Source organism: Harpia harpyja, chromosome Z, assembly GCF_026419915.1.
Source record: "Harpia harpyja isolate bHarHar1 chromosome Z, bHarHar1 primary haplotype, whole genome shotgun sequence".
Lineage (NCBI taxonomy): Eukaryota > Metazoa > Chordata > Aves > Accipitriformes > Accipitridae > Harpia > Harpia harpyja.
This window is the reverse complement of record NC_068969.1, coordinates 11067551-11093978: the sequence shown is the minus strand read 5'-3', so window position 1 is coordinate 11093978 and position 26428 is coordinate 11067551. Positions and strand designations below refer to the sequence as shown.

The window sequence follows — 26428 nt, the reverse complement described above, 5'->3', positions numbered from 1 at the left end:
ACCTGTCGGGGCATGGCTGGGCGCCGGGACGAGTGACTCCCACGGTGGGGACGGTGGAGAGATGATCCTCAGATGCACCGAGGGCACAGTGGATGCAGTAGGACAAGCCCCAACGCGCTGGTCCTCATCACGCCACCCTGTCTGCCCGGTAGGTCCAGTCCTGCCACCCCTGTTGGGGAAGCAGTGGCATGGGGACCACACAGCTCCAGATTCGCAAGTCTCAAAAAAACCGGAGCCCACCCTGGCTGTGCCTCCTGAGCCCCTCCATCCCTCTTGGCAGGGCAGGCAGGTGGAACCCAGGAACCCTGTCCCTCCCAGCATGGGCATGCCCTCACTGGGATGGGGTGCCAGCGTCGCACATCCTTCTGCGGGAAGGAGGTTTCAAACCAAGAGCTCCAGCTTGGCAACATCTGACTGCCAAAACAGTTGCTTTAATTATAAAGTCCCGAGCACTTGTGTTTGCTGTGCCGAGTGGCATCTAAAAATATCAAAAACACTAACTCACCCTGTAATGAGACATTTAGCAGAGGGACCCACCACAGAAACCAACGCAGCGGCGCCAGGAGGCTTTTCCCATCGGCAAAGCTCACGGAGCTGCCATGCGCTCCTCCAAAATGCTCCAATGCAACCATGGCTTTGGAGAGAGGGGAGACAGCTTCCTCACGGCTGCTTTTCCCCTTCGCTTCAGCTCCCTGTGTGAAGCCCGGGGGCATGGGCCAAGCAGGACAGGGTCTGGGAGGGGTACGAGGATGCCCCACGTCAGGCCAGGTATGCCCAGACTCATCCCACAGGGGCCCAGCACCTGTAATGCCATATCTCATTTTCTTTTAGATTTTATGCTTCCTTTCTGATTATGCAGAGATGATGATGTGGCTCGGTTTGGCCACATCTAGAACAATTTCAGCAACAGCCACCTCAGGCGGGGGACTTGTCCCATATGCCACCAGCCCCACAGCCGAGACGGGATAAAGCAGCGAGCAGTTGCGAATAAAGTTGTGGGGGAAAAAAAAAGGGAATTTCTGGGCAATTAATGCTAAGCGGTGCTGATCAGCCTAGCCTACAACAGCCAGATTGCTTCGCAAGCACTCGGACAGGTTTTAAGGTCCAAAATTTGGCCATGCTGAAGGCAGCGCTGGCAGGGCTGTAGCAGGGCGGGGGTCCAGCGCCAGCTCTCGGGTGTTCTCGGCTCTGGGACGCCTGCAGCCATGGGTGGGCCGGCACAGGACCCGTAATTACCTTGGGGCAGATTACTGAAGGACATGGGGATTGTTAAGGACAGGAAGTGGCACGGAGCCTGGAAACTGGCTCCCGCTGACAACAAAGCGGGGGGAATCACTCCGGCCGCAGTAATGGTCCTGGAAGAGTGACCCCCACTCCCAATGACTAAATCTTAGACAAACCACTTCTGACTTCGCCAAAGGAGCTGCGAGAATCTCATTGCTGCTGGTATCTGGGAAGGGAACAGGGAGGCTCTGCTTCCACCACCCACCAACCTTTGTCCCTCCAGGCATTAGGGGCTGGGACCCGGCATGGGGAGAGGGGTGAGTATGATGGGAGCAAGCTTTGGCCACGACTACACTGCGGAGGAGTGTCGGTGTCACATCCCATCCCTGCTGTCTGGGACACAAGGGTACGTCCCAGGAGAGCTCCTGGTTGCAGTTCAGATTTTGATTTAAAGTAGCTCTTATCAAGAAAGCAGCTGGGACTGTACAAAGGTTTCTGCCACTCTTCCAGTCCCTCCCAGCACCACTGATGAGAGACTGCTGCTTCCCAATGCCACCATATCCTCACGCTTGTCTCCCTAAGAACGGGGTGACGCTCCCATCCCAGGGATTGGCCAATGCCACTGCGGTGGCTTTGCCCCTTTCCCTGGGGATCCCTCAGCTTCTTGGAGCAACGTGAACAGCTCCAGCTGAACCCACTGGCACAGCCAACAACCTTCCCGGTTATAGGAGTGACCCACAACCCTGATGCTGACACACACGGTTTTAAATACATGGTCCTGCCTGTGCAGCTCAAAGCAGGCAGGAGCGTGCTGCCTGGGCATGCCACCTGCCAGCCCTCGGTGGCCTTTCACATGCCAGCCTCCCTCGGTCAGCATGGCGAGACGTCAGCCTCCCTCCACCCCTGCCTGACACAGGATCGCACCTGGGAAAGCTGGAGCTGACCCTGAGCTGCTCTTTTGGCAGGCACCTCACTTGCTCAATTAAAGGCAAACCCACCGAGAACAGTGTCCCAGGGCTGGGGTGAAGTCAAGTGACAAGTATTCGTTTTCTAGTAAGCCCAGTGCGAGGGCATGGTCACCTCGTTCCTGGGGGCCACGAGGGTGAGCTAAAATAACAGCCTGAAAAAGCAGAAGGGATTTTTTGCAGGCGGCTGCTCCCTGCCTCATCTGATCCACTGCTCCCACCCCAACCCTGGACACTTCTCATGACCTGACTGCCTTTTGCTGGTGTACCACTGGCATGGGGGGGGAGGGAGGCTGGAAGCTGTGGGAGGAGAGCACTCCTTCCCTGCAGCACCCACCCAAAAGCAAGAGGCCGAGGGGAGCACCTGCCCCATCCCACAGCCCCCCACTGCCAGCCACGCACGGGCTGCTCTCAGCAGCTGGTGTTTAGCCATCAGCTCTCGGCGTCCAGCACGCTGAGATGGGGAGAGGACTGCCCTGCACCCCACTGCCGACCGAGCGCCCCAGCCCAGGGATGGCACATGTGCCAATGGCACCATGAGCAGTGGTGCTTCGTCCAGCAAGGGCCAGGACACCAGTGAGCACCAGACTACTGCCAGCATTAGTAGCCTCTCCAAGGTTTGCTTTTCTAAATGCTGCCCGTACCCTGACGCCCCCTGAACCACAGACGGCATGTGTCAGCCGCGCACCTCATGCTCTGGCCCCTGCCCTGGTTTTTGCAACTTTTCCCTGCCTTTCTCCCCCATGCATCACGGGCAACTTTGCTTCTGGAAGCCCGGTGCCCCGGGCAGCCAGGTCTCCTTCCCCCACACGTGCCCGGGCACACGCTGCCTGCAGCCTGGCCACCCTGCACCCCCATGCCTGCTCTGGGAACCACAAGCAGAAACGCAGCAAGGTCAGGGGCACACGCAGCCAAAATGCCTGAAATCAAGTAAATACGGGTCTTGCTAGAAGACGCTGGTTAGAGTAAGCAGCTCTGCATCTTACTCCCGGCCCCAGCTGCACCCCAGGATCAACCAGGAGAGGACCAAGCTGGAACTAGGGAGCAGGAAAGTGGCAAAGCGTCAGGTTTCGGAGCGGAGAGGAGCTCACATCTCAGGCCTGCCTGGCCAGGAGCCCGAAGCCCCATGGGCAGAGCTCACCTGGGGCCCTGCACACAAGTGGGATGAGCTCAGCTGTCCTTTGCCCCCGGCACAAGGTCTGGGGCAGGGGTGTCGGTACCGAAAGCCCAGGACCCCCCGCGCAGGCAGGGGATGGATGAGCAGGCTCATACCCCAAGCTGAACTATTACATAAGGGCAGGAACACGTGTGGGCTGCTAGGTGAAACCATAAATAACAGTTGTGCCAGAATCCCAGCTCTAGAGCCAGTGGGACTGGGAAGCTGTGCCCATGGGAAGCTGGGGCCGGGCAGGTGAGGGCTGCTGGGGTGGGCACGGGGAGCCCCTGGGGCAGGACACGGCACTTCAGGGAGGACTAGGCAAGGTTCATGCCCCCTCTCAGCCTGTGCTATTTAAATCCCTAGCTTGTGAAAGCAAGACCTGAAACAAGCAAATAAATATTAGCTGGAAACACAAAAGCCCTGACAAATCTCCCAAAAATTCTCTACGTGGGCTGCACGGCGGTTGCACAACAGGAAGAGGCTGTTGATCCCATTTGCTCTGTGCGGGTGCCGTGCTAGCCGCTTGCTCGGGCTTCAAACGTAGCTAAACCCAGAGTCAGGCAGTGAGACAGATAATATTTCCAGTAGCCTGCGGCCGGGTGCATCTCCCACTAACCGAATCCAAGTCAGTAGCCCTCAAGGATTGTGGGGAGATTTACAGGAGCCCTCCTGGCCACAGCACTCTGGTTGCGTGGATGGGAAATGCTGGCATGGGAGCGGGTGCTGGAGAGGGAGGAGAGGAGGATGCTGCACATGCTCTACTGAGCTGCGTGGGATGGGAGGCCTGACATCGCTTTTCCAGGGGTACAGGGGGTTTGATCCCACATGCATTGCCCCCATCTCCTCCAGCCCCCCCCCCCCCCCCGGGGAATGGGGTGCACGCTCTGTCACTGCTCCCAGCAGTGGTGCTCTGGCCCAGCACCCGTTAGTTTTCTCGTTTCACACCCTTCACTTCATCCCCCCCGAGCCAGAGCTCAGAAACAGTCTTTATGAGCTGGTGACAGCATCCCCAGGAGCACACGGGGTTTGCTTGCAGGCCAAATCAAGGCTCTTGCAAAACAAGTTAATGATTTAACTCCTTTCAGGGGTGACTTGCCCTTAAACTTGAAAGTCTGGACATCTTATGGAAGGAGAGAATTTGACCTCGAGAGCACCCAGCTCCGAACACGAGACAGGAATGCTGGGCTTTGCCCCTGGACGGGTGACACATGGGTTGGGGATGTGTGGAGCACCCAGCTCCCGCAGGCAGCGCTGCCAGACCCTGCCCGGGCACCAGCCCAGAGCAAGGAGCAGGACCCCAGTGGGGTGCTGGGCTGTGCTGGGTGCAGGTTGGAGTGGGGTGCAGCATCAGGACTACCCTCTGCTCCCCCCAGGGAGCTGCAGCATCTCCCCACGCTGGTCACTTGCTGCCACCTGGTGCCACCTCGCCACAAGTGCTGGGGACCTGGGGTATTGAAAGTGGGGAGGCCCGTGGGGGAAAAGGCAAACCGCCCGTGGGGTCCCCATCCTCGACACCCGTGGCCCCAAGAAGTCCCACTTGTCCTCCAAAGGACAACCTTCACCTGGTTCTCCAAACAGGCCAGTGACCTCTCTCCTGCCTACGGGGTCAAAGCCAGGACTCCAAATATTTCCCAACCTCCCGGACACCACCGAGGGTTATTTCCCCTAAGGCAGGTGGCTGTTCCAGGCGTGGAATCTGGAGGTGGCCTCCATGGTGTCCCAGAACAGCTTGGGAACGGGAATGCAAAGCACCTAGAAACCAGCAGGGTGGTAGATAACAGGAATTATACACTATTGCAAAAGAACATTGGTTTGGAGTAATGTGAAACTGGCCCCCAAGGCAAAGAGAGAGCAGTAGGGACTGTATTTCTTTAGTTGGGTTTTTGTCAAACATGACTCTGTCATTCCCACTTGAAAAATAAGGTAACTCAAGATTAACTCAACCTGCAAGGTGGCTGCAAAACACGCAGCAAAATTATTTTCACCTGTTACCAGTGGTTCCCTGCAGAAGTGGAAGGAGAAACACTCAGTAGCTCACTAATTGAGCTGGAGGATAGGGTGCTTAATGAATACACAGCTGAGACTGCCCCAAGGGGGTGGGCTGGAGAGCTGGAGTGGGAAAGGGATGATCTTGGCAAATAAAAAAAAAGGGGGGAGAAAAAAAAGGAGGATGTCATTCTAGAAAGACCAATGCAGGATTCTGCTCTCAGGTATGAATAATCAGTGTGCAAAGGCAGGCTAGAGAGCAAGATTCCAGGAAAGGGTGACTCTCAGGCTGAGCAACACCACTGGGGGGTGGGGGGGGTGGGCTCTTACTGTTACTATTTATTTTAAAACCAAACTGACTGAGATGTTTGCTCTTAACCCACTCATGAAGCAAGACACCCGCTGTTTGAATCCAGCAGAGTCTGAGCCCAGAGTTTATGCCCAGCTCCCTGCATTACCCCTCCAGGTACAGGAGGAGCAGCTGGCAGAGCCTGCAGGATTTTATTCTGGACACAGCAAGTCTGTGAACATGCAAGAGGGTGCTGCATGGAGTTATGAACACACTCCCAGCATCCAATGGGGATAGAAGTAATAAGCTTAAATTTCAGTAGAGATTCAGGCTATTCATTAAGACGCCCTGTGAGCCTGGCAGCTCCCGGGGAGCTGTAGTGGGATGTCTAAGACCAGTGGGGTCATTCAGAGCTGATGCAGGAGTCGATCTAGGGAGGGCCTGGATGATCTCCCAAGGTTTCTCCCAGCCCTACATTACTACTACTATCCCGTGAAATGGCTGCTCCTTCAGGGCACAGGCACTGGGCTTCCCCAACACTTAGGTGCCAAAGGCAGAGGCTAAGGCAAACGTGTGTGAAGCCTCCCCTGCAGCTGTATTTGCCTGTGCCTTGCAAGGACTTTATGTTATCCACCTGAGGAATGCAGGTCATCTGCACTGAGGTGGCCCAGAGCCCGGGCCAAGGGAATGCCCTGCAAAACCAGGGGAAACACAAATCCCCATGCTGTTACCGGAAACCTGCCAGCTCACCCAGTGCTCCTGTCCAGCTTTTCCCAGAAAGCAAGAATACAAATAAAATCAATAGAGCAGCACAGCAGGGTTGTGCATGGGTCCTGCTCTCCAGAGCAAAACAGAGGTTTCTGGGAAAGAGTGGGGTTCAGAAAGCGGTGTAATGCCACCGTCTCTGCTGGGCACCCAGCTTCAGGCAGCAGCAAAAGCCCTTGTCAGAGCACCCTGTTCACAGCTGTTTGCTGGGCATTTAGGGAAAAAAAAAAAAAAAAAAGGCAGTGACCCTGTTGAGATGGCTGAAGATAAAGTTTTTCTGTAAGAAAAGAAAATCAAGGCTCCCTCTCCATGCCTCAAGCTGCGGGCAGGAGGCAGCAGGCAGGCAGCGCTGTCGGGCAGGGAATGGCAGGGAGAAGCCACCCGGTACTAGCAGCCCATCAGGTGTTCAGTGAATAATCCCAAACCGCCCCCAAGAGGCTGGTGCTCGGAAAAGGGCCTCCCAGAAGGAAAACCAACCAAAACCACAAACCAACCCCTGCCCCGTATATGTTTTCCTTGCATTCACCATAAGTCTCAGCTGGAAGGTCCAGGCAGGGGACCCTTGCCACATTGTGGGGCAGTTGCAGGAGTAACGGGGAACGGATGTCTCTGCTGTGCCACGGCGTGCAGGGACACGGGTGGGGGGACAGTGGTGCCCCCTCCCACAGTGGGTGAGAGGGGCCAAGCCCCAGAGCGCTCCCATCCAGGCTTCTGTGGGAAAAACACGGTTTGTGTCCAAGAGGATTGTGAAACGCATTGAGTCAGAGGAAGGTTCAGCTGGGTGAGAGGCTCCTGGGGTGAGGGACACCCACAGCAGCACGCAAACCACGGTACCAGGCACCCTGAGCATCACTCCACCTGTCAGAGGATGCTCTGTACAGGTCCGCACTGGTGAACACCCCCCCACAAGGCAGCAGATGCTGTTATTCTCCTTTGTTGGGAAAATGGGAAAAAGGTACTTCTCCACTGCAGACAAACATCTGACTGCAGCTGTATGGAGCAGGACCCAGCCCAGGTTTCCCTGTGTGCCCACATTTTGAGGGCACCACATTTTCCCCTTCCGCAGCAGCTGGGCACATACCGAGTGCCCGGGAGCAGCTGCCACCAGCTCTGTCCCTCCTGCTCCCACAGACACCCCAGGAGTGGGTCCACGGGCACCACCATAGACCTGGACTCTCAGCAGCACAACAGCTTGCTTGGAGGCATCGTTATGTTTATTAGCAATCCAGCCCTATTGTGTTTTGCAACCTCTTTTCAGGATACAGTGGATCAGCCTTGGCAAGACCCATAACAACCAAGAGCTGACTCCTTACTTAGCTTTTATACGAGCCTCTACCTCCCTGAGCCTTGCCACCCAGCCCAGATCTGGTTTATTCACATAATTACAAGGAAAGCAACACTGGGCAACAAACCAAAAGGCACACTCCTCCCTCCTACCATGCCAGGGTGCCCAGGCTCACCACAACTGGGATCCAATGGTTTCCGTGTAGTTCCCCCAGCTCTGCCCACAGGACACCCAAACCCACCAGGAGGAGCAGGACCCTCTGCCCCCTCCTGAGCCCCACGCACAGCCCGGGAACGCAGCCTTACCTGGGGGGGGCTGGGACTCACTGCCAAGGGGGAGAAACTGAAAACGTGGGAGCAGCCCTCACACAGCATAGGGCTTTTCTGGCTCCCAGCAGGAAATGAGGGTTAGCAGGAATAGCGACCAGTGTTATCAGATGTACTTTCAGGTGTGTTTCCAGGTGCAGGCAACTTCCCTCCCTGCCTCTCGTCAGTGGGCTCGGCTGCTGCTATGGGGCCAGCTTGGGCATGGGCATGGGCATGGGCACAGGCGGAACGAGCGGCAGCCACCCTTGACTGTGCAGCTGGAGCGAGCTGTGGGTCAGCACCCAGACTCCCCCCTCCAAAATAGACCTGGGGATTTTTATTACTGAACCATGAGAGGCTGCAATGTGTGATGCAGATGCCTGAACTGCCCAAACCCCTGCCTGCAGGCGAGAGGCTCCCTCCCACCCCCTGCGCTGCAGTAATTAATAGGTCTGTTGCAGCCACCATCACCTCGACCCATGCATTACTGTAGCAGCGGGGCCAGGGTGCCATGGCAGGGCCCAGGCAGAGGAACGAGGTGCCAGGAGGATGGTCCCCAGCCCTCCCTGCAGCTCCTCTGTCAAACAAAGCAGCTGCCAGGCCTCGACAGCCTCCTGGGGAAAGGAGAAATGCAAATACTTTTGCCTGGATATTGATGTAACGCTATTCCTAGCGCACTGTATGAATTCAGTTAAGACTTGTAATTACAGCTGAAATTGGTATTTAATACACTTTCAAGAGTTTTAAGAGGAATCTTGGTGCTTAAAACCTAACTCCTCTGCCCCTTGAGGTTTTATTATGCTTTTGAGTGTTTAGGGCCACCTCCTCTTAATAAAAAGAAAAAAGCAAAATTCATATTGTCTTTGAAGAGATGATACTTGAGCCTTCCTGGTCCTCACCATCTCTCTTGACATTATCAGGTATTCCTCGAGGCAAAACCTGCATCTCCCAGAAATGTGGGGAGGAAAGAAGCAGCAGAGCAAGACCCCTGTGCCGTGCTGTTGTGGTTTAACCCCAGTTGGCAACCAAGCACCACGCAGCCGCCCACTCACCTCCTTCACAGTGGGATGGGGGAGAGAATCAGAAAAGTAAAAGTGAGAAAACTCATGGGCTGAGATAAAGACAGTTTAATAGGGAAAGCAAAAGCCATGCATGCAAGCAAAGCAAAACAAAGAATTCATTCACCACTTCCCATTGGCAGGCAGGTGTTCAGCCATCTCCAGGAAAGCAGGGCTCCATCACGCGTAATGGTTACTTGGGAAGACACAGGCCAACACTCTGAATGTGTGTTCCCCCCCTTCCTTCTTCTTCCCCCAGCTTTATATGCTGAGCATGACATCATATGGTCTGGAATATCCCTTGGGTCAGTTGGGGTCAGCTGTCCCAGTATGTCCCCTCCCAACTCCTTGTGCCCCCTCAGCCTACTCACTGGTGGGGTGGTGAGAGAAGCAGAAAAGGCCTTGACCCTGGGTAAGCACTGCTCAGCAGTAATGAAAACATCTCTGCATTATCAACACTGTTTTCAGCACAAATCCAAAATGTAGCCCCATACTAGCTACTATGAAGAAAATTAACTCTATCCCAGCCAAAACCACCACACATGCATCATCCTACTCCACAGTCCCCTTTTTCCTCAAAGGAAAAAATAATCATTGCACAGCAGACTCCTTAAATCACTAGATTTTAATAGCCATATAAATCCTTTGCATACAGCAATCTGTGGCATATGAGAAACCATATAGATACCCAACAACTTTTTTTGGCTTTTACCACATAAAACTATCAGCAATTTTTTTTTTTTTTTAAATCAACTCCTGTAGTAGAAACAATAACCAAGCAATTAACAGCAAATTTCTAATTTTCTAAAAGAACAATGTTTCTTCTCTTAAAAAGAGCAGAGAAGCTGACGGGGAGTTCCAGATATACGTACAGATTGGGGTACCTCAGAAAGACGGTGAGAAGATGGCTGTAAGCACCGCAAGTGTAGTGTGCATACCTGGTCTGCGCGGGGGCTCTGGCAGCACCCGGTGTCGACACCCGAGGAAGGAGGGCTGGGGTGTCCGAGGGGTAACGGCCGCCTGCTGCTTCGCCTTGCAGAGGACCACGCGCCGCCTTGCCCTGCAGCGGCCCTTGGTCCTGCCCGAGACCAGGACCAGCCCTCTCCCATTGAACACGCGGCGAGGGACTGCACCCAGGGAGGTGCAGGATCCGTCCCCGTACATCGCCTTGCAGGCTGCAAAGCGTAGCTTGTCTGCATTACCCGTTTCTATCTATAATTTCACTTGGCCAGGAGTTACAAACCGTCAAGAAGAAGCACAAGCACACCATACGTTTCCACGCCACCGCCCAGCGCCTCGCAGGAGAGCTGTCCCCCTCCTCGCCACCCAGCGAGCCCAGGAGCCCGCACACCAGCACTATTCGCAGACACAGCCCGCTCCCACTCCTCACACCTGGTTTCGGTGACGTCAGCATTCACAGAATTCACAGAATTCATTAAGAAAATCGTTATTTACATCAACGTGTTCAGCAGCGTACGTGGTAGAAGAGCTGAGACAAGAGTTCACCCGAGTTTGCTGACTCGCACCCTGCCCACAGGTTTATTGCTGACTTGGGCGTGGGGACCAAATTGCCCCGGGGGGTTTCCATCCCTCTGGTTTGCACAACAGTGGCAAAGCTGCTGTCTGCACCCCAAGTTTTCACTCGCCATGTTCACCCTCAGGGGGAACCATCCCCCGGGCAAGGCAGGCTGTGCATGGATGCCGTACCCTGGGCAATGTTAAGGCATTACATATACACAAGAGCTGTTGGGGGATTTAAAAAAACCCACTCAAAGTGTAAACATTTTTGCACATACAGTCATTGGACTTCCACACATGAAGTTTTCTGGTGTTTTCTGCGTAAATCACGAGTTAAGGAGCTACACAAAGAGCACTCGAGCAGACGCCTGGAGCACTGGGGTTCTCTTACAGCATGGCAGCATGCAACGCAACGGACTCTAAGTAGTAGAAATATCGTAAGTCTCAGTCCAGGACGCTTCCTCCTTCCTACGTTTCTTATATAGTTTAGGTAAATGTCATTACAACTACGTGCCGGTAACTCGGGTAAGATGGGTGGCTGCATAAGGAGCTTCAGCACACTGCATGGCTAGCGCTTGGTGATTTCGGCTCATTCCTACTTTATCTCTAAGTAGAAAAGGGAGAGATTCTGCTTCCATTCCTGTATCTATGGAGGTTGCTCAATGACCCCTAGGTCGCTGTGCCGGCGGTGCTATAAGTTTAGGTATCAGTGATTCTGCCTTCCTCAGGGACTTTGGCACATTCACCCCGATTCATACAAGATCCCTGAGAACTTATCAAAGCTGCAGTACTTTACAATTTAAAAGACCCGGCGTGGGCACTCGGCTCCCCGCCACACTCATGCCTGCTTCTTGTTGCTGTCCATGCTGTGCAGCAGCGCCAGGAACTCCAGGATGAGGTTGGCCGTCTTGCGGGGCCGCTCCACCACCACCGAGTGCCCGCAGTTCTCCAGGATGTACACATGGCAGTCCGGGATAGCACTCGCTAAAACACTGGCGCCAGAAACATCCAGGACCTGGATGGCAGGGGAAAAAATAGTCATTCCCACAGGCAGAGCTAGGTTCTGCTGGACACCATAGAAACCCCGTTGCAGCTGCCTTTGCAAGTCCAAGCGAGATGCTGAGCAGGGATGCGGACACGGTCCTTGTGATGCCAGCCCCATCATGCAGTATCCATGCCTGGGGACGGGACCGGGAGGCTGCATGGTGCCGGTCTCAGCATGTGGCAGGGAATTCTCTTGGATGCTTTTTGGCTGCCGCCTCAGTGCAAAGGGGTCATTGCAAGCAAATGCTTGCACCCTTGCATTTACAGAGCGCTTTGCATGCCTGCAGCTTGCCTCCTCCCCCTCTCACTCCTCCCTGTGTAACCAGCCCTACGAAGCCCCATGCCTTGCCTCACCTCGCTGCCTGCCCACGAACAGCACATCTCTTCCCAGTTGCCAGGACAACTCTCTTTGCTGGCACTTTATTCCTCTTCCCAGCCCACGCCGGCTGCGGCGCTGGCGCCTGCCCCCCTGCCTGCCCCCTCGCCCTCCCCAGCCCCAGCTCTGCCCTCTCTTCCCTCCGGTCCCACGCTGGCTTTCTGCCCATCACCCCGCCGAGCCCCCGTGTCCAAACCCACTGGGGATGGGGACACACGTGTGCCAGCTCGACGCAGAGCAGCACACAGCCTGGCAGCATAGCCCACACCATGCTCCCATGGGTGGACACGGGCAGAGATGGAGACGCGTTCCCATGGGGGAGGCGGAGGAGACTGCATACCTGGTCCTGCTTTCCCCAGATGACCTGCGTCGGTGCTTTGATCTTGCTCATGTTCTCATGGAGAGAGTGCCTGGACTTTTCATCTGCAATTTCTAAAAACACTAGTGGAGGCAAGAGGAGAGTCAGTCCTACAAGGGGGATGCTTTGCCTTCCCTTCTCACAGTGGTCCCCACGGGCCAGCCCTGCCAGCATCCCCTCGGCGGGAAACCCAGGCAGGGGTGATGGAGAGAGCCCCGATGGGCTATCCTTGCAAAGGCTGAGTCCTGCACCGCCGCCAAGCCCCTCTGCAGAGAGACCCTCTTCCAAGCACATCTCCTCATAGATATTAGTACTAATTAACCCAGCTGGCAGGACGAGGGTAAAGCAGCAACCCCATCGCCCGTGGGGGTGGCAGTGGGTTGCTACCAGTGACCAAGGCGCATCCCCAAATCTGTTAATGACATTGCCCCCTCCCACCCTCAGCAAGGCAGCAGGGGGGTGCAGGGGACAGATGGCAGCAGGGGACACAGTGCCAGTGACAGCCTGTCCCAATGCCCTGGGGGTCCGTCAAGCCTGGTGAGAGGGGCTGCCGCCACCCACTTACGTTTCCGGTAAAAATCATTGTGTGGGATGCGAACGTCGACGAGGCCCTGGAGGATCTGCAGGGAGAGTAGAGGAGAGCTGCTGGGGGGGGACCCGTGCCCCGCACAGGGCTGAGCGCGCCCGAGAGCGCCCATGAGCATGGCAGGCAGCTGGGAGTGCGGCCCCGCCACCCCGACAGTCTTGGTGTTACCATACTTTTTGTTTTCTTACCCTCCAATCTACTCATCCCAGACTTCCTAAGGAAAACCAGCTTAATGGCCAGTCCCTCGCCAAGTTCCTCTCGCCCGACAATGAGGTGATTAACATTTCCATTGCTTTTGCTTAAAAAGCAGCAAACAATTCCCCTCCAGGCCGGACAACAGCTGCCCTAGTTATTTAATTCTTCCTGCCAGCCATATTTACTAAAAAGCCCTTCGACATCCCAGCCTGCTGCCAAAGGCATCGCTGGAGGAGGAATTTCAGCGGGCGCTGCGAGAGGGCGGTGGGAAAAGCGAGTTTGAAGGGAAACTGCTGGAAAGGTGCTGGGAGCGGGGCTGGGGTGTCCCGCCTGGTTGATGGGGGGCTGGCAGCACTAGCTCTGCTCCTGGCATCGCCTCGGCTGCCACCGTGCAGGCTCAGGGAGAAGCAAACCTGTCCCCTGCTCTCCAATCCCCCTTTCCCAGCTGCTGTAGCCAGCCCGGGCTCCTCACCTGCTGTGGCACCTTGAAGCGAACGTAGGAGCAAAGCTTCAGCATATCTGCCATCTCCTCGGGTGTCGAGGGAATTAAAGGGATCCTGTCGATGCATTTGGACTCTTGCAGCTCCCGAAGCTGCTTAATGAACTTGCTGTCGGTGGTACTCGGCAGGCCTGGGTCAAACGAGAAGGGGGACACAAGCTAAAACCCGGATGAGACCCCAACAGCCCCAGCAACAGAGCATCACTGTAGTGACCTGCATCATCCCTGCCTCTGGCCTGCCACTTGCTCTATCATTAAAAAAATAAAATTAAAATAGAGGGGGAGAATTAAATCTGTACATACAGCAACCTTAACACGTACCCAGAGGTACCCCAGGCTCCCTCCTGCTCCCTCCCTGCGGATGCAACATGAGGTGTATTCCCTGTAGACAGGCATGAATACTTCGGCAAAAACTATATAGTATATATAGTGTTTATTTTTATGTGGATGGTGGATGCAAATACTAATGCCCACGCCCAGCCTGCTACAGCAAAGGGTTACACAGAAAATTTCAGAAGCCCCGTCCACATGCACCACTGCAGGGAAGAATCCCCCAGCAGCTTAACCCCAAACCTCTCTGCAGCCCCCACACAGAGGTTTCACATCCAGAAACCCTCAGAGAGTTGGCCAGCACCTCTCCCAGAGAGGAGGGGAGCCTTGTCACACCCAGCGCCTGGTAGCTTGGTAACCTTGCGCTTTGCTTCATTAATTACCTGGGAGCCGCTTTCCTTGCATGGGAGAGGGAAAGAGCTGCTGTAACAACCGGGATGCAGCAAAGCCCTGCCTGGCAGAGAAGCTCCCTGCCAAACCCCTCTTGTCTCCTGCAGCATGTCATGCCCAGGCTCTCCCGAGCCCCCCACCGGCCAAGGGGACGGTGGGGATGGAGGAGTGGTGCACGGGCATGGGGACACCCCGCTGACCTGCACCCAGCCCCAAAATGGTCTTCCATCTTGGAGCACCCAAACGTGGGAGGAGTGAGCTCGCCAGCTCCCAGAGCCCCAGCCCTCTGGCACGCCGGGGCTCTCAAGCAGTCAGACTGGGGAGACTTTTCCCATTGCTGCCTGGGTTCCCCCTCCAGACTGAGAGGCTACGGACATGCCATATAAAACGGCCACCACCCCAAGGGGAAACACATTTTCCTCCAGAGCAGGAATTGTCCCATTTACTCTAGTCCCAGCTCTAACCATGGCGTAGCGGGGCAGACTCCAAAGCCCCAGGGAAGAGCAGTCAGGACAAGGCTGTGATTTGCTCCCGTGCCCTGGAAGCTCACCCTGCTAGAGATTTTCAGACCATACATACAAATTATTTCAAAATGTTTTGCACTAAAAGCCTATTCTGCTTCCAGCGCTGCTCTGGGCTTTTGCACTGGCTCCTGCTTGCCCTCTCCCCATCTCACCTCCCCTGCATTGCCCACCTGCAGGACAGATAAGGGTCAGGCTGCAAATGTCTTCTGGATACTGAGCAGCATAGACGCCGGCAACGTTTCCGCCCATGGAAGTCCCAACCAGATGAAAGGGCCTTCTGTTCAGCTTGATGCACTCCACGAACTGGCAGGGGAGCAGAAGGAGCATTGTTAGCGGGGATGAAGCAACGGCATGGGGTCATTAGAGAAATTCAGCTCAAAAGCTTGAGGTCGATGGCTCTGGCTGCCTGGGAAGGGAGGGAGCGGGGCCACACGAGGCAGGGCTCACGGAGCTTGGCATCCCTCATGTCCCCACATCCCTGCATCCCTCTGCAAAGGTGATGCAACACGGGGGCATTACCTGGTGTATTCTTTTAGCTTGCCCACTAATGGAGTAATCATCCAAGGCCGAGCGGGTTGTGCCTTCATGCCCGGGCATGTCAACACACACCAAGTGCAGGTTCTTCGGCAGGAACTGCAGAAAGAAACCAGGGATGGTTATGGTGCAGGGGAACCGCTGCAAAGCTCAGGGATGGAAACTGGTGACCACGGGTGGGAGCAGGGGGGGTCACTCTCCTCCTAGCAGCCCCTGGTTACTCATGCACCAGAATAAGTCAGCTCACATCCTACCAAGGATGACATGATGAGAAACCACGGGCAAGACTCGCTTCCCATGGAGAAGGCAGGCATGTACTGCTCTTCCCCTGCAGCTCGGCATGTCATAGGGATGAAAGGGATCCAACAAGCAATGAGCACAGAGCTAAGGAGGGTGTTTCTAGCATGTTACAGTGATCATCACATCCCATGCATGCAACCGTTGGGTCCCCACACCGCCTTCAAGCCCAGGACCATTGACTCTTACTAAGTAGCAATATGATAGAAATTGAGTCCCACCTTGACTATAGACAGCCACATGTCTTTGTGGGCTGAGAACCCATGTAACATCAGGATGGATGGTCGGTATCCAGGTCTCCCTCTATAGGAATAACAAAACTGATAGTCATCGTAGTTTGCATATCTAACCTGCATACCCAAGGCTCGGCGCCAGTACCTGGAAACAAAGAGAAAATACCACCAGTGAGCGAGGCAAGACCGGGGCCAAGTGGTAATATAAGCCAGGTGACAAGTCCAAACTCAGCCGTGGTTTGCTAGTTTGCTAAGGCCAATTAGGTTGGGCTCACATCAGTGTTGTCGTGGCCCTAACTGGGACTAATTCTGAGCATCTGGTCCCTGGACCAGACCCTATGCTTACATGTGATCCCTTACAGGTGTAGTACCAGCCACTGGCTATTCATGGCTGTGCTGCAGACGGCTTATGGAGACACCCTGTTTGTCAAAAACTTCAAAAAATACCCAAAATAACTAATTTGCACAGTTCCCTCAAGGCAATGGAAATGGGCCAAAATAACAAACCTAAAACTGAAAACACCCAAAGGTTGCTATGAGGAGAGAGGCTCAAGAGAGCAAGGCAGAACACACACGGCAAGGCAGCATGCAGGATGGGCAGGCCAAGGGAGGCACTTTTTCCAGGTGGGTAAGATGGATCTGTCACAAGTTTATTGGGGCGCACCCTTGCAGCCATGGGACAACGTCACACCACATTGGATCCCAGCCAAAACAACCATGTCGCCCAGGAGCACCACAGAAATCCATTCCCCATATATGAACTAGATGATCCTTAAAAATTTATTTGTACGTACACAAAGGATCGGGGGGCCACCCTTACACAGGGTCAAACACCCCGGAAGATACCAGGCTAAGCCCAGGGAAACCTGGGTTATTCCTCTGAAAGCAGAGGCAGACAGCTCCTGCCAGCGCATGCTTGGAGCCTGCTCAAGGAGGATGCAGTGAAACTGCTGGCCAGAGGGGACCTGGGCAGAGATTATCGGTGACACTTTGGACACATGATGTGTACATGCAGTCCAAGACGGAGGAGTAGGCTCACTTCCTCTGCATTTCCCCTGTGCTCAGACGTAACCCTTGTCAGGATAACTACCGGGCTACTCCTGAGGGCCAAGATACGGGCAAATACTTTTATAAGCAATATCAGAATTTATTTGAGACACAAGAGCAAGGTCACCAACACTGCTGGGCTGTCCTAACTCTCTGCCCACACAAAGCTTATGCATAGTGCAATCCTCTTTTAGCATAATCCCTTTTTAGAGGGAGTTAGTGGAACTTAAGCAGCATCTCGGCTCTGTGCTGGTCCTACAAGGAGAGGTGAATTTCTCCCTGAATAAGTGTCTTAAGAGTCCTCGCCTCAAAGGCACTGGTGTAAACTACCGATGGGCAAGATGATAACATTTTTAGCAACTGATCCTGATGGATCAATTCAGCAGAAGGCAAAATAATCTGTGCAAAGCTGAACTGATCCCTTGCGAGGTGTTAACGCGCTTAGTGGCAGTGGCTAAACTGATTAACCCCTGGCAGCAGAGCAGGCAGAGCAGGCAGGCTCTGGGGCTGGGGTCAGCGGGCAGCCCTGGACGTCACACCCGGCAGGGAGATGCATTAGTGGCAGGGGTGGGAGTGAGGCCATCGGCAATGGGGGCCCAGCGTGACCCTTGGCCGCACTGGCTGAGGACACGCAGACCGGCACCGAGGAGGAGGAGGGGGGAAGTGAGTGGTGGGAGAAGGGAGAAGCGTCCCCGGGGACCTCCCGGGGACCTCCCAGGAGCGGTGCCGCAAAGCTGGAGCCGCACGGGGATGAAACGGGCGGACAGCATGGCATGCTGCCTGCCCCCTCTCCTGCCTCTGCCGATGGGGAAACGCAACGATTTTGTCCCAAAAAAGAACCGACCCAGAAAGAAGCAAACAGGAAAGGAAGAGTAAAGGGCAAGCCCACTCTTCTCACCCACTATCCCTAAGAAAAGAGGTGGCCGTGAAACAGAGCATTGCAGTTACTCCTGCAAGATGCCAGTGCTGCCAGAAATGCTGGAGGAGAGAGAGATGGAGGCACTTACCCTTCAAAAGAAAACAGCCCTGCTGATCTCTGCTCACACGCTCCCTCCCTCAGCCGAACACAGCCTGACCTACCCACGGTGCATTTTTACTCAGCCCCTAACTTGCAACCCCAAAGGACAAGGCAGCAGGGTCTTTTCTATCTCCCTCTTAACCGGGCTCCTCAAAGCTCCCGGCATCAGCCCCTTGCGCCTCCTTTGCCCTGTCCTGCCACCCCTGCCTGTGGCCCTCCGAAGGCTTTGCCCCGACCACACTCGCTCTGCTCTGGTGTGGTCGCATTTCTCCAGCAATCCTCCTCCGAACCTGAGCCCATCAGGGTCCTCCCTGGCTTCCACCAGCCACTCATATGTCCAAAGGAAAAAAACCCCTTTGACTGACAAACCCGGTACGGTCTGGACCTGCCCCGGGCAGCAGCCCAGACGTCCCTGGGGCAGGAGGCTGTCACACCGCCTGCTCTGCTTTGCAGAGCGTTTGGCCTCTCAGGTCCTCATGCAATGCACAACGGGAAGAAATTCTCCCCTGTGCTGATCCAGTCGCTGGAGTTTTCATCCCATTCTCCCTCCTCTCTCAGCCCCCAGATGCTGTGATTAAAAGGTTGCTAATAAATGTGCTGTTAGAAACAGGCTTCATCACACTGCTGCATCTGAGTGCCGGGGTGGGCTAACGTCCTCCTCTCACAGGAGGTCAGTGATTTGGAAACACCCCGTGAGCAAAACTGCAGGAGCCGCCATCTGCCAGCAACACGTGAGGGCAGCCTGCTGTGCTGCCTGCTGCTGCCTGCACCGGGCAATGAGATGCTGCCCCGGCTTCTGAAAGGAGCATTATTCCAGCTTTCCCCTGCAACAGACCCAGACGGGAAAGCTAGCAGCGTGCTTATCACTGATTTCCAGGGACAGACAAGGACTGAAGCATGTAGCACCTGCCTCCTGGTATCAGAAAGGATGAGATGCAAGGGGGTAAGGAAAAGCATCGCTCCATCTTCTCCGATGCTCCAGCCCAGAAGAGAGGGAGAGAATGAGAAAAGCCTCCTCTGTAACTACTAGCGAGAGAAAAGTCCCTGCCTGCCGAGCAGGCTGTTAGCCGGGAGGGAGTGCGTGAGCCCGGGGAGCCGCGGCAGAGCCGAGGACACCCGCATTGACGGCTGCATTGATAAGGTGGGAGGTCACCAGCCTGCGGGGCTGCCAGGCTGGGGGACAGGCAGCAACGGTGATGCTTTTCTCAGTCGCAGTCCTGTCCTTGGGGGAAACAACCCAGAAACATTCGGAGACATCCTGCAGCCCAGCTGAGGCTGCCCCAACAGACATAAGCCCCAGCAACAAAAAAACAGTGAGAAAATGCCGGTTTCTTCTCCCAGAGATGCTTAAAGCTACACACAGCCAGTATGCCTGTGGAAAACCCCACCTCACCTGCTCCTGTTGCCGTCACGGGCAGGAACACCCAACTCTCTCTGTGCCACCTTGCTGCCTGCGGGCTCTTTGTGCATTTGTGTGTGTGCCAGGGCGCAGGGACCTGATGGGGACCATCACCATCAGGTAATTCCACCCCTGCGCTAAAATGAGAGCAGCTGGGCTAATGAACTCACCAGTAGTAGATGCGGATGAGCGCTGAGGGCCAGAGGAGGAAGGAGGCCACGAAGGCCAGGATGGGGATGGCCAGCGTGCCGCCGGCGATGACAAACATGTTCAGCACATCCAGGTCCATGCTGCTCTTCACTGCCCAGCCTCACCTGCCCACATTTAGGGAAGGATCAGAGGTTAAACACCAGAAACAATGACAAGTTGACAGTAAATGAGATCTCTGCTGCCAGGGGGAGAGGAAAGCGGCTCTGCGAGAGGCAAAGGATACTACTCAGGAGCACGGCAAAGTCTCTTCCAGTTTTAAAACTCGATTATTTCTTCTGGCTCCTTAATGGTTCTAATTATTCCAATGTTATCCTCTCAGGAGAGCGCATCTCAAACAGGCAATGAGCCTCCTTAACAGGCACAGACCACATCCAGGGTGACGGGGTGCAACGTGGCCCTTGGGACACTTTGCAGACCGGGGAAGCACAGCCCCGCTCCGTTGGGTGCAGGCAGCCTTTCCGCCTCTACGGGTGCGGGCAGGGCTGCCTTAACGCAGGCTCCACGTTGCTTTTCGGAGGCAGGCGTCCAGCTCCGGCTCCCCTCCCCCTGCCCAATCCCAAATCCCCAGCACACAACCACTGACCTAGAATTGATGGCTTGAGCCCAGCTCTCATTACTGCTCCACACAGGCACCAACTAATCAAGGGAGCAGAGCTTAGTAATGGGCTCGGGAACTGAAGGAAACAACCTGGCAGGGCGCTCTTTGGCGACCAGCCCTTATCTGAGACAAATTCATCCTCTCCCCCATGTCCTCGCTCTTGCCCCATGGGGCGTTTTGCACTTGCTGTCGATCACAGGTCCCCATCCCGGCTCCCGAGCATCCTTCAGACAAATCTCAGGGGCAGCAGGCGGAGGACACAAGGTGCAAGGGCGAGCTCTCACGCAACGCCATGCTCGTCCCTGAACTCGCCCCACCACAGGCAGCTGGGATATATTTTTCTCATTAAGAGATTAAACCCAGTCGCACACACATCTCCTCTAATTCCCCCTGCTAACCAACATACGTCTCGCCCTTTCCTAGACACTAGCTCTTTTGTCACATATCTATAAAACGAAACATCCTCAATGCCTGCTCTCCCACCAGCCATCCCCCCCCCATCACCACCACCACATTTGTCCGTGCCAGGACAGACAGACTTATTTCTGCTTCCTGCAAGACTCACGGCAGTATGTGGTATGTTGTATATTATGGCATGAAGCAGGAACAGAATCGTCGCGGTCACATTCTCTCCCCCTCCAATGCCGTCACACTGGATCACATCAAACCCCCCACATTACACACGACCAAGAAAAACAGTTTATAGAATCTCTGAAGCAACAGTCAGGTTTGCACTCTTCCCCCAGGGAAAACAGGAATAACTGAAATTTGAGGAATACTGTATATATTTCCACCAGGTACCTCCTTAACAAAGCTAAACCTCATTTCCTTCTTCAAGCCTCAACAACACGCCATTATTCATTTAATTAACATTTTGTAGAAAGATCTTTGATCTCTGCACGGCTTGTTCATAGATAAACAATTTGTGCAACAGATAAACGTTTTATGTGAGAGCAGGGCTGTACGGGAGCCCACCTGAGAGCACTTGCTGCCTTTCGCTATGTCACTAAAACAGAGAAGAAATTAAGCACAGAAAATCACCATCACTCCCACTGGTGACCCGTAACAAGAGCAGGTTGCAGCTAGGAGAAAGCACGGGAAAAGCGCGGGGCGGTGGGAGCCCCTGTGCTCCCCAGCGCAGGGTCACCACCTCCGCCTCCACCGCCCTTGGAAAGCAAAACAAGAAGGAGAAAGCCTTTAAAAAGCCCAGCTTACTTTGCAGAGATCCCCTCCTCCTCTCGGCACAGGTCCCGCTCGCTGTGAGTAGCGTGTGTAGGCGTCTGAAAACACCGTCAGAAGAGGAAAAAAAAAGGTTAAAATCGCACTCCTGCTTTATCTCCTCCTTTCAGACTCGGTAGCCGGGCAAGATGGTGAGTTTGGGGTATTTAAGCCACCAGCTTCCCTTCAAGACACCTCATCTTCACCATCTGACCAACCTTTCCCCTGTTTATGAAAATATGGTCTTTTGTACAATAAAGCCAAACAAGGGCACTTGTTCCAAGTAGGAGCAAAGTGCAAGCTGCCATCTGAGATGAAGCAAAAGCTGGCGCAGCACGGCGGGGAGAGCCAACGCCAGCAGCCCCCACCACGGCAGGGCTGCGCAGCACCCAGCGAAACGGGGCTCATGGTTGCGCTTCGGGTGATTACAGCTATTAGAACAAAGCCAGCTAAGCTGCTTCCCATCCCCTTCCTCTTCGTCTTAAATATAATTTTCTAAGCGCTCTCAGTGCCAACCCCCCCGAGCCTTCCCTATGCGAGTTGGGCTGAAGCGTAGCACAGCCGCAGGAAATTACTTGAGAGGCAGGAAAACGCTGGCCTGAACTCACCGGCAGCTTTTAGCTGTGGAAATTCAAGCTGGAGGCGCAGCAGGAGCACCGGAGAGCCCCCCCCTGCCCTGAGCGCTGGGGACTGCTTTGAGCCAGAAAATCCCCGAGAGATCCCCCCTGCCACGGCTGCGGGGCCAGGGGCACCCTGGGGTTCCCACTCCCATCGTGCCGGAACGTTTCGGCAGGGCCATGGCAGCTGCCGCTCACCACGTGAGCCCTGGCGCCCAATGCCGGCCACGCGCACCCAGCAAGCCTCGCTCGGGGCCCCCGCCGGCCACGGGTGCTTGGCGGGGGAAGATGCTCGGGGAGCCCCGCGGCGCAGCCAAGCCTCCTCCTGCGTGGCCAGAGCATCGCCATCGATTTCCATGGCTACCTCCGATGGAGGCGGTGGGAAGGAAAATGCCGGCAGGCCCAGCTCCACGGTTGGAGGCAGCCATTATCACCCTGGTCCTGAGCACCCCCAGCCCCATAAAGCCACCCCCGCCCCCAGCAGCGCTGCAGGGACACCGGCTCCCGAAAGCCACGCAGGAGCACCCCCGGTGCCATCCCCCCCCCGCAATGGTGCTTTGCTCAGGGGATGATCACCCTCCCTGCTGCACCGGTACCAGGGACAGGAATGGGCAGCATCACCCCAGACACCGGCACAGCCCTTTGCTACCAGCTAGAGAGACATTGTGGGCTTAAAAATAAAAGCGAGCCCGCTGGTAACAGCTGTAAGTCTTCAGACCACAGCTCATTCATCACTCTGAGGTGCCCTGTGACCAAGAGTCACAGCAAATGGCCCCAAGCATTGCCACTGCTTCTTGGAAGGGTCTCCAAGTACCTCATTAATTAACTCGCAAACGTCAATTAGACAAGTCTGATAAATGCCGTGTGATTATGGTGGCTATAAGGCCAAGCGGGCTGTGCACCCAGCAGGGTACAGGATGCCAAACCAGGAGCACCGGTTCCCACACCGGCAGCTGAGCCACAGGCTCTAACCACCGCGGCCCCTGCATCCCACCTGGGAGGACGCCCCAAACAAGCCACCCCAAGTAACGCGATGGACCCAGGACAGATGCTAAGGGGAGGCTCCACGTCTCCACTTGTCTCCTATTTTCCTCCCTGTGTTGAATTCAGGCAGGGGACTCATCACCTGCAAACAGAGGGGCCAAGAGGCAGGAGCAGGCTGTGGGTTGCTACAGAGGACAGCACGTTGACAACAGTCCCCAGGGCTACCAGCCAAAGCAACAACAAATTACTGTGAGCAAGGTTTGAATCCTCATCAGTATTTTTTTCTCTTTCAAGCTTGGTGGGTCACACCAGGGAGGCTGGAGAAGACCCAACGGTGCAACTCAGGTGCATATATCAATTTTTTCCAAGCCCGATGTAAGGTGCAGCAGCAGCAGCACACCCTACTGTGTGAGATTGCTAAACTGCATTTAGCTCAAAAAAAAAAAAAAAAAAAAAGCAATCCCAGAAACGTGAAAGCAGCTGGGATTGTTACCCAGGGAGACAGGAGGCTCTTCACCAGGATCAGCATCTCTCGCAGAGCTGACGGGGCGAGAGCTGGGATGGGGGTGCCTGGGGGGGCACGTAGAGGGGCTGCGGCACAAAAGCCTTCACAAGGCAGAGGGGCTCGGATGGGAAGGGGAGAGCAGCAGCTAACGCACTGGGCAGCCCCGTGCAAAGCCCGAGAGGGTTTTCACAACACAGGAATCACATGTGTGCGCTCACTGACCAGACGTGCCAAAATTCAAGCACAAAGGTTGTATTGGGCTGTGCTCATTGGGACTGGGCTGCAAAACTAAGGCTACTGCCCTACACTCGGTGTTTTACTTACCGCTCCCCGCGCCCAGAGCAGCCCATGGCTGAAAAGACAATAGATTTAAAACCTCCGAATAGCTGAAAGCTAAGTGGCACATTTAGGCATACTTTAATTTTTTTTGAAGAACTGAAGAAGAAGAAACATCAACCAATTTTAAGATCCCACTGCAGAAACAGGGGGCTTTGACAGGCCTCAGCGGCTGAGACGGGGCCCCCAGAAACCCTGACTCACACCACTGACCGTGTAAGAAGAAAAACCCGAAACATGCAAGTAAGCCATTTCCCTTGGAAACTGCCTCCCCCTTGGCATCCTCAACAGCCAGAAAAATAATACTGACCATAAACAATGACATAACTAATATTACGATTCCTCAGTGGTACATTTTGCAGTATGATCTTTTAGATGCCAGTCACAGTGAAATTATAATTTAAGATCTATTAATATTTGAAAGATCTCTGTCCATCAGCCAGCCAGCTCTCGGTCTTAATCCAGCCTCTGGAGGGCTGGGAATAGGAAACGTGCCCTTTCACCTTTATTTATTTATAGAAGGCAGAAATGAGATCATTATTTCTGCAGCGCCGTTTCACGAAACATGCATCTCTGACCCATTTGTATCTGTGCAACACGGCTTTTAAACACGAGCCAGAGAGTCTGGGCTGGCCCCCAGCCCCGCTGCTGCACCCCAGGCTGGGAACACGCAGGGATGAGCCGCCGCAGCCAGCCTGGGGACAAGGTGGCTGAAAAGCACGACCGGAGCAGGCTGTGCTGCCAGCCAGGCGCTGATTTAGAAAATCATAACGTGCCAGACCTCCTTCCGGACCCCGTCGCCACCCCCATCCTGCCGCACATGCACGCAGCGGAGGATGCACGGCACAACTGGTGTCACGAGTGTGCCCGGACTCAGTCCTCTCCTGGGGGGAAGGGGGGCTAGGAAAGAGTTGGGGAGGGATGGGGTAGGGGTACCGGGGGCCACCTCCAGGTCCCCTCTCCCACCACACAGACACCCCCCCCCCCCAAAAGCATCCTCCTCCAGGAAGATGATGGCATCCTCCAAAGAGCAGCGGCCGAGGTGCAATGCCGCTCTCCTCCCCTTCGTGTCCCGTTTTCTGATTATTCTCGTGGGGTGGGGGGATTTTAAGGCAAATTAATTAAATCTTTTTCTTAAAAAAATCTATTTTTTAAAAACTATTTCTTGTATTTTGGCTTTGCTCGGGACCCGGGGGGGGGAGCGGGGGAGGGAAGGGGGGGGGGCCGGACGCCGTTCCGGCGTCCGGCCCCCCCCCTTCCCTCCCCCGGTCCCCCCCCCCACCCGGGTCCTGCTCCCATCAGCCCCGCATCCCCCCCCCCGCCTCTCACCGTGCCGATCCGAACCGTGCCGGGCCTCAATGGCAGCGCTGAGCGGCGAAAACACGTCGGCTCCGTTGCGCCCTCCCTCCGCCCCGGTGCCGGCTGTTGCCGGTTGCGGCTCCGCGGGGGCGCAGCGCAGCGCGGCGGCGAGGCGGGGATGCGGCGGGGCTGTGCGCGGTGCGGAGGGAGAGGGGAGGGGGGGGCTGGGAGGGCGGGATGTGGAAGGCGGGGGGGGTTGTAAAAGGGAGATACAAGGGTGGTTACACCAGGGGTTACACCAGGGATGCGACGAGGAGGCGACACAGCTGCCACAGAGATACAAAGGGGAACGTGGGGCTGGACCCCTGACGGAGAGCGCACAGCCCCCTTGCGTGAGGCCTGGGAGCAAGTTTGGGGTCGGGGGGGGGATATTTGTCCCTTTCCCAGGTCCCGGGATGGGGCTGTGGTCAGGGAGCGCAGAGTTCTGCCGCATTTCCCACGGAAAGGGCACAAAGGTTGAAATCAGAGCATCCCACTGCCGCTTTTACACCTGAAAGAGGATTTCTAAGCCTTAGGTTACCAGGCTGTTACCTGCCCTCTCTTCCCAACAGATCACACCGTTTGCTCTCAAGAGCTGCATTTCAACCTGCATTTAAAATCTGCTCTGATTTTTCTTAAAACTGCCACCCAAATTCTTTTGCTATAAGCAAATATACTTTCATTCCCTCTGGGTCACATATCAGCTTGGTATGCACCTTTAAGATATGCCCAAAAAGATGAGAAAACTTAATTGGAAATGAGATCAGCTCCTGAGTAAATGCAAGCAAACTGGGTCAAATTCTCGCTGCATCTGTGCTTTGATAAAGGATGTCCTTTTGGTCTGGCAGGCTGGGAGAGCGGAGAGAAGAACTGGTGTAAAGGGCTTTCCAGGTCAGAGTTTACTACAATAACCAAAAGCTTTCGATAACATGAGCTGTTTGAAGAGATTTATAACTGAAATCAAGGTTTTTAGGTGGCCCAGTGAAGGCTAGGCACAGCTTTGTGCAGCTTTTTGGGGGGTTTGTTTCAAAAGCTTCCCAGTCAAGCTAGGCTAAGCAAAGATGAGCTTCCACTAAGGTGACCTAAGCAGACACAGGAGGTATTTTACAAGCCTTTAAACATTGTTTGCAGTCGTATTTGTTTGTTCAATTTTCTCATGCATGGCCCCAGTCTCCTGCAGGACACGTGCAGGGCAGGGCTGACTCATGCCAGGGATGGATTACCCAGCGGGTGATTAT

General features: G+C 55.0%; 1 protein-coding gene across 4 annotated transcripts in view; it reads right to left on the bottom strand.

Annotated features, from left to right (window-relative positions):
* Positions 1 to 9643: 9643 nt before the first annotated feature.
* Positions 9644 to 26428, bottom strand: part of ABHD6 (abhydrolase domain containing 6, acylglycerol lipase) — a 19143-nt gene continuing 2358 nt past the window's right edge. Inside the window, exons 1-10 of one of the 4 annotated variants that reach the window (XM_052776346.1) lie at positions 25182 to 25304; positions 21408 to 21472; positions 19555 to 19698; positions 15909 to 16065; positions 15376 to 15489; positions 15027 to 15159; positions 13586 to 13743; positions 12898 to 12952; positions 12315 to 12415; positions 9644 to 11569 (exon numbers count right to left, since the gene is read on the bottom strand). In XM_052776346.1, coding sequence (XP_052632306.1) covers positions 11393 to 11569; positions 12315 to 12415; positions 12898 to 12952; positions 13586 to 13743; positions 15027 to 15159; positions 15376 to 15489; positions 15909 to 16065; positions 19555 to 19673 — 1014 coding nt within the window. In that variant the 5' untranslated portion in view covers positions 19674 to 19698; positions 21408 to 21472; positions 25182 to 25304 and the 3' untranslated portion in view covers positions 9644 to 11392. Of the gene's footprint in view, positions 11570 to 12314; positions 12416 to 12897; positions 12953 to 13585; positions 13744 to 15026; positions 15160 to 15375; positions 15490 to 15908; positions 16066 to 19554; positions 19699 to 21407; positions 21473 to 21985; positions 22220 to 25181; positions 25305 to 26428 lie in introns of those variants that run through there. The other 3 variants (XM_052776347.1, XM_052776345.1, XM_052776348.1) reach the window with 3 other exon arrangements.